The sequence below is a fragment of the Fundulus heteroclitus genome, chromosome 5, assembly GCF_011125445.2.
Source record: "Fundulus heteroclitus isolate FHET01 chromosome 5, MU-UCD_Fhet_4.1, whole genome shotgun sequence".
NCBI lineage: Eukaryota > Metazoa > Chordata > Actinopteri > Cyprinodontiformes > Fundulidae > Fundulus > Fundulus heteroclitus.
Genome location: NC_046365.1, coordinates 18,184,677 through 18,197,469, shown reverse-complemented (window position 1 = coordinate 18,197,469; position 12,793 = coordinate 18,184,677). Strand labels below are relative to the sequence as shown.

Here is a 12,793-nt window from a genome sequence, read left to right as displayed (position 1 = left end):
GAGTTTATCAGTGGTTAATATCTTACCTGCTGATGTTGAATCCTTTAAAAACTTCAGTTCAGATAAAAAGATTAAGTTTCAACCTGGTTACACTTAAAGGGGACATATCAAGTGTTTAATTTTTTCCTTTTCACATTAAAATTTTTCAGCTGTGGTTTATATAAAGTGGAACTGCAATGATTTAGTCGGATTTCCTCTTCAATTTACCTGCACGCCCCCCTATTTTTGCCCCTGTTCTGAGATGCTTCTGAGAGCAACTTATTTTGGTGCTGTCTCTTTAAATCTAAACGAGGCACTTCACGCCCTGCCCCACTCCAGGTCGCAGAGCATTCCACTCCACCCCATTTGTTCATTTTTGTAGTATGCTGGGAGACGTTGTAATGAATTGTGTGGGTTAATACACACAAGCAACTAAGCATTTTTACTGATCCACTTATAGCTTTGGCAACTTAAAGCTTGGACTACAAAATCACTGAGAAATAAAAATGCCAGCTTTCCGAGACTGGTAAGCCAGAAGTCCTTGACCTTGTATAGCAGCTCCGCAGCAAATACTGTGACATACTTGTGCAAAAAAAACATAATAGAGAATAGAGAAAACTGCATAACTTGAAAAATATAACCCATACAGAATATAGAGACATCTATGCTGCACCTTGAAATTTTTTTTTTTTGCATTCCTAGTGACTCAAAGAATACAACGTGTATTAAAAAAAGGACTAAAAAAGTGGATTTTGCATTATATATGTCCCCTTTAGCACGTTCTATTTTGCAGTTTGGATTTTAGTTGGAAGGTCACTGTCATGAAACCACCTGTTCAACACACATTTGTGTAGCATTGTAAATGTGGCAGTGATGTGAAACACTTTTACATGAACAGCTGTCAATCTTTTAAAAAGGTGTTGCAGATGGCAGAAATATTCATGGATTTGGTTTCGGACCAGTCATTAGGTCTCCTGTACTGTCACAGACTTGTCCTAAACTTCAATGATTGAAGGAATTATTTACTGCAGGTAAGACACCTGCTCAGTGAAAACGAAGGGAAAAGTGTACAAGACTGTGGGAAAACCAGTGTTGTATGGTTTTTGACACAGTGACACTGTGGAAGAGAGCTTGAGGTAGCAGAGATGAAGATTTTGAGGTTCTCTTTGCGAGTGACGAGAATGGATAGGATCAGGAAGGACTACATCAGTGACACAGCTCATGTTAGACGTACTGAAGATAAAGATGGTTTGGACATGTACAAAGGAGGAAAAGTGAGTACATCACTAGAAGGACGCTTGAGGCTGGAACTGCCGAGCAGATGGCCTAAAGGATTAACCTGGTAAGCCAGATTGGTAATGTGTAGCACTCTTGGATTAGTTCCACACATTATCAATCTGGGACTAGTTCTATCCAGTCGGTTCGGGGAAAGGAGGGACATTCAGCAGATCTTTCTGAGCTGACTGAGTGAAGAGACACCTAGCTCCCGCCTACCAAAGTTTGGTTTTAGCCAATCACGGTATCAAATGAAAATGTTATAAGCAGCAGGCAGTGTTGGAGCCATCAGGCTAAATAAATGGAAACAAGTGCTAGGTTAGCCAAAACTAAGCTCATTTGTTGGTGCTCAGTGTCAGGATGGGAAATATGTTCTTTTATATGCAATGTAATTACAGGCAAAACAAATGTTTATGGGCTGTACTATAAACCGTTTTGGTTCATACACTTGCTCTGTACTGCTGCAGGCTTTACATTTGATTCTGCAGTCAAGCATATGTACTTCACCGTGACCCCGTGCTTACTCCACCAGGATGTCGTAACTCAGAAGGCCCATAAACAGAGCTGCCGTTGGTGATAAATCCTAAAGGCACACCAGAGGCCTGTTCTTTACAACTAGTCTGCAGTTCCAGAAGCGTCAAATCAGTTCTTCCCTCTTTTCCTCTCCATTCACTTTAAATCCCCCTGTCATCATTACGAGGCCCACAGAGCAACCTAAAACCCAGGACCCAGGAGCTATATACAAATCAGGATTAGTGGCTTAACAAGTTCAGCTGAAATATTTTGTTTTCAGTGTGTTTTTTTTTATACTTTTTTTGTAACTGCACATGGGATGCATCATGAAGCAGATTGCTTGGATCTGTTGTTGTGTTCAACTGTAATGCCACCAGTGACACATACAGTAGTTTGCTTGCTCATTGTACAACTAAATGAACAATCCCTCTCTTCTGTTTGTCAAGCAGCAGACTCCACCGTGACGGGGGAAGATACCTTTGATGAAAAGGGCTGTCACTGTGAGATCTCCGTGGAAGACTTGCTGCCCTCTGTTAAGACCGTCATTCGAGCTGTCAGGTTTGTCAAAGAAAATTCGACTTTCTTTTTCCATCTAGCTAATGTTTTTTCCCCCTTTTTCCTGAACGCAAACAAAGCTTGATTGCAGCCTAGTGCAGTCCAGTAGCTCCCCTGATTGACTGTGCTCAAGGGACTAAAATGAGTAAAGGTTATTCCTTTTTTAGTTTTCTTTTTCTGAGCCGTACAGTCTCTGTGGTGTAGTGTTGATACAGGAAGTATGGTCAGTATGGTCTTAAACGTGGCAAACAAGTGTGTGACTATTAAACACACTAAAGAGCCTTGCAAAGCTATTGATAGTCATAGTCAATTTTACATATCTTGACGTCATGCAAAAAACATCAATGTTTAATTTTTGGAGTTTTATGTGACTGACCAACAAAAAGAGATGCAGAATTTCGAAGGATAAAGAATACATTGTTCTAATTTATTTACAAACAAAAATCTGACAAGTGCGCAGTTCGACTTGTGGGTCCTTTCAGGCGAACTTTACATCTCTACCCGCTTGGCAAATCTACATACTAAAGTTTTGTCCATTCTTCTTTGCAATATGATTCAAGCTCAGTCAGATTGTATGCAGAGCATCTTTTTTCATCTATTTGTAGTCTTGTGGCAGATTCTCAAAATCTTGTTGTTATTGGTTAAAATATGTTTTGATCCAAATCGTTCCCTTGTAGCTCTGGATGTGTCTTTGGAGTTGTTCTCCTGCTGGGAGGTGAATCTCTGCCCCAGTCTTAGGTCTTCTGCAGCCCGCAACAGGTTTTCTTCCAGGGATGCTTTGTATTTAGCTCTATCCATCTTCCTATCAACTTATACCATCCAGTCTTTGCCTGAAGAAAAGCCTTCCCACAGCATGATGCTGCCACCACCATGTTTCACCCTGTGGATAGTTTGTTCAGGGTTAAATGTTTTGTTAGTTTTCCTCCACATAGCCTTTTGCATGCATACCAAAAAACCTTCTTTTGATCATACCTGAGCAGAGTAACTTCTTCCATATCTTTGATGTGTCCCCTATTTCTTGTAACAAACTCCAAATAGGACTTCAGTGGCTTTCTTTCAGCAATGACTTTCCTTGTGAAACGCCTCATAAAGGCCACATTTATGGAGTGAACGACAGCCATCATGTTGAAAAATTGTCTCTCCTGAGCTGTGAATTTGTGCAACTCCTCCTGAGTTACTATGGACATTTTGGGTGATTTTCTCTGTTTATTGTTCTCAAGATAACTTTAAATGATTAGAAAAAACTCGAACTGCTTAGAAAGAAAGCACAACAAACTCAGGAAGTGACCTGAACTTCTTGCTCAGTGCTTTTTGCAAACCACTTTCCTTATCCATTTGGGGGAGATCCCTATCTTGAGCTGTCTTTGGGCACGAGATGGAGTGATAGTGTGTGCTGATGTATGAACCTTGATGCTTTCCGGCAGCAGCAACACCCACTGCTACTTTGTGCAAAAACAAGTCATATTTTAGTGAACAGTTGTCCTCATTCCATATACACCAATTCTGAATATGTTAGCAAGAAGGACCTTGTTCACGAAACATACATTTCTTTTATGCCTTTTGTATCCATGTGCTATTCATATTCTGATAACCTCCTTTCTTATGGCTGTCTCCTCCTCAGTTTGCTTACGTTGTTTTCTGTCCTTGCTGGCTTTTCTTTTCTGTATAATCATGTGTATTCTAATTTCAGCCTTCAGGCAACTCATGTATATAAACCTTTTCAGAAAAACGTTATTACATGCACACATCTATAGTGTATAACTGTGACCACTCTTGACGTTTTCAGAAGATTTAAGCAAATCATCATCCAGGTGCTTGAGCTACTGTGGACAAACTAGTAGAGTGGTTTCAGCACGGCTCATTTAAAGAGAAGGAGGAAAACAATTTGCCAGCCTTGTGGTGGAGCTGCTTCTGATCCTCCTTTCTGACTGGGTAGGAGCGCCCTCTTTTGACCAAATTCTGAATATTTCGATGCTTTTCCTGCAGGATAATGAAGTTTCATGTAGCAAAGAAGAAGTTTAAGGAGACCCTGCGCCCATATGATGTGAAGGATGTGATTGAGCAGTACTCTGCCGGTCACTTGGACATGCTGTGCCGTATTAAAAGTCTGCAAACCAGGTAGGAACAATGAAGGGCTGCACACTGCCTTTGGTGACAGGTTGCATTCTTGATGTCTTTGAGCTGGTAGATGTGTTTGTGTGTGCGTGTTTGTAGGAATGCATGTTTTGAATATACATGTAGACATTATTTGTGAACTATTTTCCTTTTGCACATATGTACCTTTGTGTGTGCATATGTTTGCTTTCCCTCACAGGCTGGACATGATAATTGGCCCACAGACCCTGAGCACCAGAGCCAAGACCTTTTCCTCCCCCTCCCTGTCTGTGTTTTACAGCCAGGGGAGAAAGAGCTCCATCAGGGGGTCAGAATCCCCCCATAATCCTCCATTCTTTAAATCTCACATGGGCTTACCTCACCTGCCATTCAGTCAAATCAAGCAAACAAATTAAAGTCTTCAATTAGTCTGTCACAAGCAGAGATGCTCCGATCTATCAGCCAGAAATCTCTGATCTGTATTGGATAGGTCTGATTAACAAAAAATAAAATAATATATATATATATATATATATATATATATATATATATATATATATATATATATATATATATATATATATATATATACAGAGAGATGTTTTATTCCTTCCTATTCATTAATTACATCAAAACTAAGAACTCTGAGCATTTTCTTCCCATAAATGAATCAACCAGCATCATGTGCTTTCATTTACCTTTTTTAAATTTAGAATTGGTATCAACCAGGAAAGACATTAGTGGTGCATTTCCAGTTATAAATGTAGTCCATTAAAAGTAATTGCAACATTTGTATTCACCTGTTTTGGTGAATTCACCTGGGGCATTTGTAGATTAACCTTTTATGTAAGAGCTGTTTAGTCATAGCAGATTTTTTTCATGCAACATGCTTCCAAATTGATTCCCGTAGTTGTTGTTGTTGTTTTAAAATAATGAAATAAGGCTTTAATAGTGGCTTTGAATTGACTGAGTTGGAAGGGCCAGGCAGACCTTTTCTTTTCTCTGTCCTTTGATCCACTGAACAAACACAAACTTTGTAAATCCGTTTCTGTTTCGGGCTTAAATTCTGGGATTCCTCAGGTGTCTGGAGCTTGATGCTAAAGCATGTCACTGCCACACTCACATAAAGTATTCTTCCAAACAGCACAGATGTTATGTCTTATCTGGCATAACTGTGGCAACACTGGTCCCTGCTGTCACAGACTTGAAATGCTGCATGCGCCTGTTTCATCTTTAGCAGAAAGTCCTGATCAGACATAAAAATTAAGAATTTTTTGATTTATGAAGTCATATTATCACATTAAAGAAATCTCGATAATGCCTAAAGTAAAATGTAACTTTATTTATGACACAGAAAAACCTATTCTCTACTTGGTGATTCCCTCACTCAACAGTGTTATATGGAATATAAGACACTGACAGCAGTATAAGAAGTGTTGTTTTTGGTTTCTGTTTGAAATGTGTTTATCTGATTGATTCTATGAACAGAAACAATTTTAAAAATTGTCTTCATACCAGGTTTGGCGGTATGGAAGCGTCTAGGAGAGACAGCAGTAGAATGAACTGCAATGAACTACAAAATGCGCGCTCTCTTGACATTTTCGTTAATTTCCGTGAGGTCGGCTGTGCTTATACGTCATGTCACGCATATGTGGCGACAACTACAAGTCAAATTAACGTTGCATTATCATTGTCTCAAGTGTTGTCTGGAGTTTTTAGAACCCAAATACACCTAAAGCCATCTATTATTCGCTTTCCCCAACATTTCTTCTTTTTTCTGGGCTTTGGGTCGCAATTTTATTTGCTTTTTTATATTAACGATTTTTCTTTCTAGCACTTACATTTTTTTTGTTTGCCTGTTTTTGTTTGTGTCCTGTGTCAATCCAGAGTGGACCAGATCCTCGGGAAGGGACAGGTCCCTCTGGATAAGAAAATCCGAGAGAAGCTGCTGTCCGATGGAGACATGTTGGAGGACATGAGCATGCTGGGTCGTGTCTGTAAAGTGGAGAGGCAGGTGTGTGAAACTGTGTTGCCCAACATAGTGTTTTTTTGTGAACTGTGATGTAATATTTCCAAGGTTTATAGTGGTACATCTCTATAAATAGGGATATCATAGACAGTTGATTTGTTTTAGTGATTCAGTTCCAAAGTGAATCTGATTTTTGTTGACTGATTACACAAACAGTGATTTTGTTTTACAAATGTTTATCATTGTTCATCTTGTTAATTGGGGCTTCCAGCTGAGAAAAACTGAAAATGGGTGGCAAACAGGACTGATTAGAAGGGATATTCAGTACAGAAATGTTATGTTGTGGCCTACACAGTCATACAGAAGAGCTCAAGCAGGATATGCCTCAAAAGGTCATTGCTAAAGATGCAAACTGCTCAGAAAGTTGATTGGAAGTAAAAAAAAAAGTGTGGTAAAAGAAAATGCACAACAACAACAGGGAAAACCTCAGCCTAGGGAGGACTGTGAAGCAAAGTTTATTTGATGAGACATCTGTAGTCTGTGCTTTAAGAGCCACCACACTCTTGTTAAAACACTCCTGAACCTGAGGTCACATCAGCAGCATCCTACCTGGGCTAAGGAGAAAAACTAATCAATCTGTATATGTGTTTTACATTTTTTAAATTAATTATTGAATTAAATCAACTTTTTGTCGATTTTCTAAATTCTTCAGATGCACCACTCAACCCTGACATTTTTAATCCTTCAATATTGTCAACATTGTTTTCCCATACAGGTCCAGTCAATCGAGTCAAAGTTGGACTCTCTGCTGGACATTTATCGGCAGGTGCTGCGAAAAGGCTCCTCTTCGGCTCTCACCCTCTCCTCACTGCCGCTGTTTGAGCTGGAACAGACCTCTGATTACAACTCTTCCGTCTTTAGTAAGGACCTCTCCAGCTCCACTCAGGTCAGCTACGGCGGCGCGCCTCACCCGAGCGGCTTCGCCACACGTTCATCAACCAACTCGCAGCTTTCCCAGGGGGGACTCCACCTCATTCTGGCACCTCAGAGCGAGCTCAACCATAATCTCAACGCTTCATCGTCCACGCCTCCCTCTGGCCTCGCATCGTCCCCTTTTAGCCCGTCGCTGCTGCCTCATCATCATCATCATCATCTACAGCACCATAAGCAGGTTCAGGCTACATCACCTGAAAGCGGCACTGATGAGGCTGTAGAGAGCTCCCCTACCATCCTCACCCCGAACAGCACAAGCAGTTCTGGGGGCCAAGGAGTAGGAGACGAAGGCTTTCCTCTTTTGGCCAGGCTTCCTCCGCCTCCTTCCAGACAAAGCGTTGGCTCTGGCAAACTGGTGCGAGCAACCTCTACTGAGGCTTCTGAAACAAAGAGCTTCTGCAGGGGTCTACAGGACCACGCCGAGGACAACAGTGTCAGAGAGGACCTTGGACTTGAGTTTGGGTTGAGCACGTTAGGGCAGCAGTTAAAAGGGAGCACCAATGCTAATGGCAGGCTTAATGCGAAGGAGGAGGGCTCCTGGAGGAGACATATGAGTCTGGAGCTGGAGCCACTAGTGCCACCAGTCCCAGCTTGTTGCTCTAGGCCCACCCATACGGACCAAGGAATGGGCAAATCCATGTCGGTGCAGGACTTGGTGGAGGTGGGTCCTGTCCACGATGCACACCAAAGCCACAGCCTCTCTTCTCAAAGCCCAAGTATGAGCAGTGACTCTCCAATAGGCTTTAACAGCTGTTGCCAAGACCTTGGGGGAGAGAGTGGTGGTGCGAGAAGGAAAGGTCGAGGATGTTGGGCTGAGGAGGACCTCTTCATCCGTGACAGGGACATGGAGGTGCAGGGGTTTGACTTTCTGTCAAAGGGGACATCTGAGACTCACACCTTCTCTCTGGAGCGCCTGAGGACAGCAGACAGAGCCGGGGCAGGGACCCAGGGCTCAAACACAAGCCTGGTTAGTGGTCCTCCATCGCCGCCCTCCACCGGCAGTGGCGAACTGCTGAACATGCCCCACGTACGGCTAAAATAGACCCCGTAAATGTTCAGAAGACGCACAAATCTCTCCTCAGAGACTGTTTTCGTCCTTTTTGAAGGGAGGTGGAAGTTTCACATGGGGTCTTGTCTTCTTTTGTTTGTTTTTATCTTGAACCTTTTTTTAAGATTCTTTTTTTTCATACAGGCTTATCTTGTTGGCATGAATTATTCTGTGTTTTAATATATGTTTGATGAATCTGAGACAAAAGATGAAGGCTTGAAAAATGAGAGCACAGCTATTGTGTTAAATTAAGTGACGGGTGAGTCGGTGTGAGACCCCGCTATAAAAGCATGAGCTGCATGTTTTCAGTCAAAAGGACAGATGCGAAACTACACTTACAAGTACGAGCACCTAACACTTAACTAGTTTATTGCAAGTAAAATACTTGCTGTGTTTCAGGCCAGCTGAAACAGAGGTTACCTCAACACTGAGAAATGTGGGTATTTTGTTTTCATAACCTCGTATCCATTGTATGAAGTCAGGATCTGACCTGTGTTGATTTGCAATCCAAGAAACACACATTTCTCTTAATCCATGTTTTGTTTTTTATTTGCTTTTTAGGCCCCTTTTTTGAATAAGTTTTGGTTGTAGCTCAATTAACAAATCAAGACGATGACAAGCTATGCTATAAATTTTAGTAGCTCTAAAAAGTATTTACATCCCTGTTAAAATGGCAGCTTTTTGAGATCGTAAGAACCGAGACCATGAAAAATCCTTCCAAAAACGTTCAGAAGTTCAGATTCAACATTTGGTCTTTAACAGCCGTTCACGGTATTTTTAAGCTGCTTTTGAATCCAATGAACTCACCCCGACAACACTTAATGGATTCATTCTCTGATTTCATGCCCGACACAGGAGCAGAACCACGCAACTAATCTCCGTAACAGACAAAAACACAGTCTGTCAGCTTCAAGCTGTACTGATGTAATAGTTGTTACTATCATTCACGTCTTCTTGAGTGGGAGGGGGTACAGAACAGCCTAAGCCTGTAATTTCTATCCCAGACCAAGTGAAATAGCAAGTTTGTAAAATAAACGTTACTTTTCAATTGCTTTGCTGTGACAGAATTGTTTAGCACAACTTAACAGAAAGACCAGAAAGAAGTCCACATGTTGTTGCTTTGTGCTATCCAGGAGCACTTATGCTTTGTCCCATTTGACTTCTCTGTGTACTGCAGCTCAGGGGAGGTCCTCATGTTGACTTAAACACCAGACACTTCCCGAAGCTGCTGTGAAAACCTATTGAAAGCATAATCTTGGGCAATTTATGCAGGTGTATTTCATTCAAATTTACTTTCCTATAAAAGTTTAACATCCTTTCTGTTGCGCTGCAGACTGCTCTTCGTTGAAGGTGCAGTTATGTGGACGGGGGAAAGGAGAGGCTGCTCTAATGTCCAGATCGATTTTACACAGTTGGGCTGGTTCAGCCATGGACTGAAACATTTGTTGAATGTCGTTTTCTGGTTTACAAATTCTGTTTGTTAGAAGATGTGTGATAATTTTGTTTCAGACACAAATACCCTTTGTTGCTTTGTGCCGTCTGTTTTACTGTTGCTGCTGTTGGGGATTATGTCTGACTTCTTGAACTCAACTTGGAATCAGAATGTGTATCTTATCGGTACAAACTCATGACTGCTTGAACTGCTGAGCAGTGAAAGTACAATTTACCGCCATCTTTCTCTTCCTGTTGCATGGTGCACAAATGGATGCAGTGACTAGGGTTACCTTGTTTTTTTAAGAGGGTTATCCAATGCATCCAAACCTTAAGTTTGCAGTACCTTGATACATTGTGTAGATTTATATTAAACACCGGGGAGTGGGGATTATTGCGTGTGTGCATGAGAACAGAAAGGGTAATTGCCTTTTAATCTGCCAGATTGACAGAGCACTGCATCTATGTGGTTTTAGCTGTAAAAGTGACACAATGACCCATTTGTGCCATTTATATATAAATGGCAAATAAAACTGGCTGAGGAGAACTGATATGTATCTGATATTTGCCCAACTGACTGGTGCATCTGTTATTGAAACTTATTCTCCAAATTTTTGATAAGAGAATATCGGTATCTATAGGTATCGTGAAATTGAAGCTTTTCATTTTGCTTAGAATCAAATCAAGCCTTCATCAATCTTGCAGCGTTTACCTTCAGAACCACGCCGACTGTGTTGCCACCAGTAGATGGAGGTACAGCTAGTTGTGAAAACTGTATCAACTTTTGCTAGTTTCACCAAGCTACCACAATAATTGGAAAAAGACCCTCCCAGGACAACATCTGAAGGTCAGTTTAAAGTAATTGTGTACAAATGTTCCAACCCTAATTTATTATGATGCAGTTTAGCAAATAAGTAAATTGTAACTTTCAGTATGTATGAAAAGGACGCAAGGAGTTTAGTTAACAGCATGAACACTTTTTTATACACCCACCTGGATATGTTTGGTCAGCCATAAGTTTTCTCTAAATGAAATCCGGTTATTTTTTACTTTGACATTTCAATATATTTTGCATGAGGAGGCTTTCATGTCCAAATGGATCTTTAACTGAGAATGACTGCACGTTTTTTACATCCCTCGGTATTTTGGGGTTATAAATAGTTGCATCAAAACCAACCAAGCTCTTTTTTTTAGGTCGACAAAAATATTCATTACATACTGTATACTGGTGCCTTGATTTTTGTGGTACATCTGTGTTTATTTAGTTTCCTGAAAGGTGCATTTGATTCCTCACAAAAAGTCACTGCACTCCTAAGTTTCTATCTTTGCGGTGTAATGCTTTTTTTTATTGTTTTTTTTTTCTTCTTTTTTTGCTAGTGGGCATAAAATGGGCAACTGCCATATTAAGGGTTTGTCTTATTCCTTTTAATTTATTTAAATTATGTCCACATATTTACACTTTAGTAATAATCTTGGTTAGATTAAGAAAGCCTGTAATGTAATGAAAATGCAAATGAACTTTGTCTCATTCATGAATAAATAAATTCCTCAAGAAGCTTCTTTTGGTTTTTTTTTCACGGCATCATTCACAAACAGAGGTTTGACTTTAAATTAAAAACTCCACAAGCCCCAAAATATCAATTTTGATATGAATGTTTTTCAGACCTCAGCACTTTTAACAATGTCACTACTTTCCTCAAACACCAATCAAATATATTGCTAAATATATTCACACATTCTTTAGAAAAATTTAAAATAGATGGATTAAAAACTTGTAATGTAGTTTAAAAATTGTAAAAATTAAAAATGCTATTTGAGTGTGTTGTATATATAAAATATGTCTTCCTGGTTATGATGATTACACATAAAAAATATATTGAAATACACTATAAAAAGATCTGTATTTTTCAGTCTGATATTAAATCCCTACATTGTTCAGATTAATGGTATTTTAATTTGCTAAATTCCAGAAAAATCTGATTTTCTTTCAAATTAGAAGATTACATAAACCCAAACAACTATGCTTTAACATTTTGAGAAAGCCTAGATGACGCTATCCTGGCTTTTAAGCTTCTGATTCACAGCGCCTGACCCAGTTAGATACGGTGCACATCTATTTTAAGGTAGACCTCAAACATGCTGCTTCCATCTGTGAAAAAACCCTTGAAAAAAATTAAAATGAAAACTTGTGAAAATGCTGGCTAATGCCCATGTCTTTATCCAGAGGGAAACCAATTGTGTACCGATACCGGCTGACAGGTCACTGAACAAAGAAGAAGCCTGTAATCCAAACATAACATTAAACACCAGTTTACAGTCAGCAGATGCACTCGGGGACAAAGACCTTAATTTTTGGAGAGACGTTCTATGATCTAATGAAACTGCAACTGAAGTCATTGGTCAGAATGCAGTTTAAAATATATTTGTAACTTCTTACTTTGATGAAAGTAAGAACAAAAAACTCTAGAAAATATAAAAATTTTTTGGTGTCATGCATAGGTTTGTGTTTGCGTTGTTTTGGACTTTTTTGGACAAATTAGTTTCCACTCCTCTCATCCAACAGCCATCTGTCACCACCCAATCAGCTCAGTCCAGTCCTCAGTCACCAGTCAATTAGCCCAGATCAACTCCACCTGCTGCCGGTTTAAACCGGAGGCAACTGGACTTTTGTTCAGTTTTTTCTGAAAATGTTTCGACACCTATGTAGGAGTCTGTCAGTTCTGGTGGCTCGCACTTGAGCAATCTGCAGTTGGTGTGCTGCTGTTTTTAAGGACATGGAGGCCCATCCTCCTAGGGGCATTCTAGGAGGATGGGCCTCCATCCCGCCACTGTCCTGGCTCGTTAGACGGTATTGCTTGGTGTGAGTGGAGTACTTGGTCACCTGAATTATGATGAGACTGCTGATGTAATCTTTGAACGTGTTGGAGGACTGAGCT

General features: G+C 40.3%; 1 protein-coding gene across 7 annotated transcripts in view; it reads left to right on the top strand.

Annotated features, from left to right (window-relative positions):
- LOC105921058 (potassium voltage-gated channel subfamily KQT member 5) overlaps positions 1-11,414 on the top strand; it is a 128,975-nt gene extending 117,561 nt beyond the window's left edge. For 4 of the 7 annotated variants that reach the window (XM_036137051.1, XM_021313018.2, XM_036137052.1 and 1 more), the window contains 5 exons: positions 2,217-2,325; positions 4,309-4,440; positions 4,637-4,744; positions 6,304-6,430; positions 7,161-11,414. In XM_036137051.1, the coding sequence (XP_035992944.1) occupies positions 2,217-2,325; positions 4,309-4,440; positions 4,637-4,744; positions 6,304-6,430; positions 7,161-8,420 (1,736 nt within the window). In that variant the 3' untranslated portion in view covers positions 8,421-11,414. The remainder of the gene's footprint in view (positions 1-2,216; positions 2,326-4,308; positions 4,441-4,636; positions 4,745-6,303; positions 6,431-7,160) is intronic. The other 3 variants (XM_021313036.2, XM_012856760.3, XM_036137053.1) reach the window with 2 other exon arrangements.
- Positions 11,415-12,793: the final 1,379 nt, after the last annotated feature.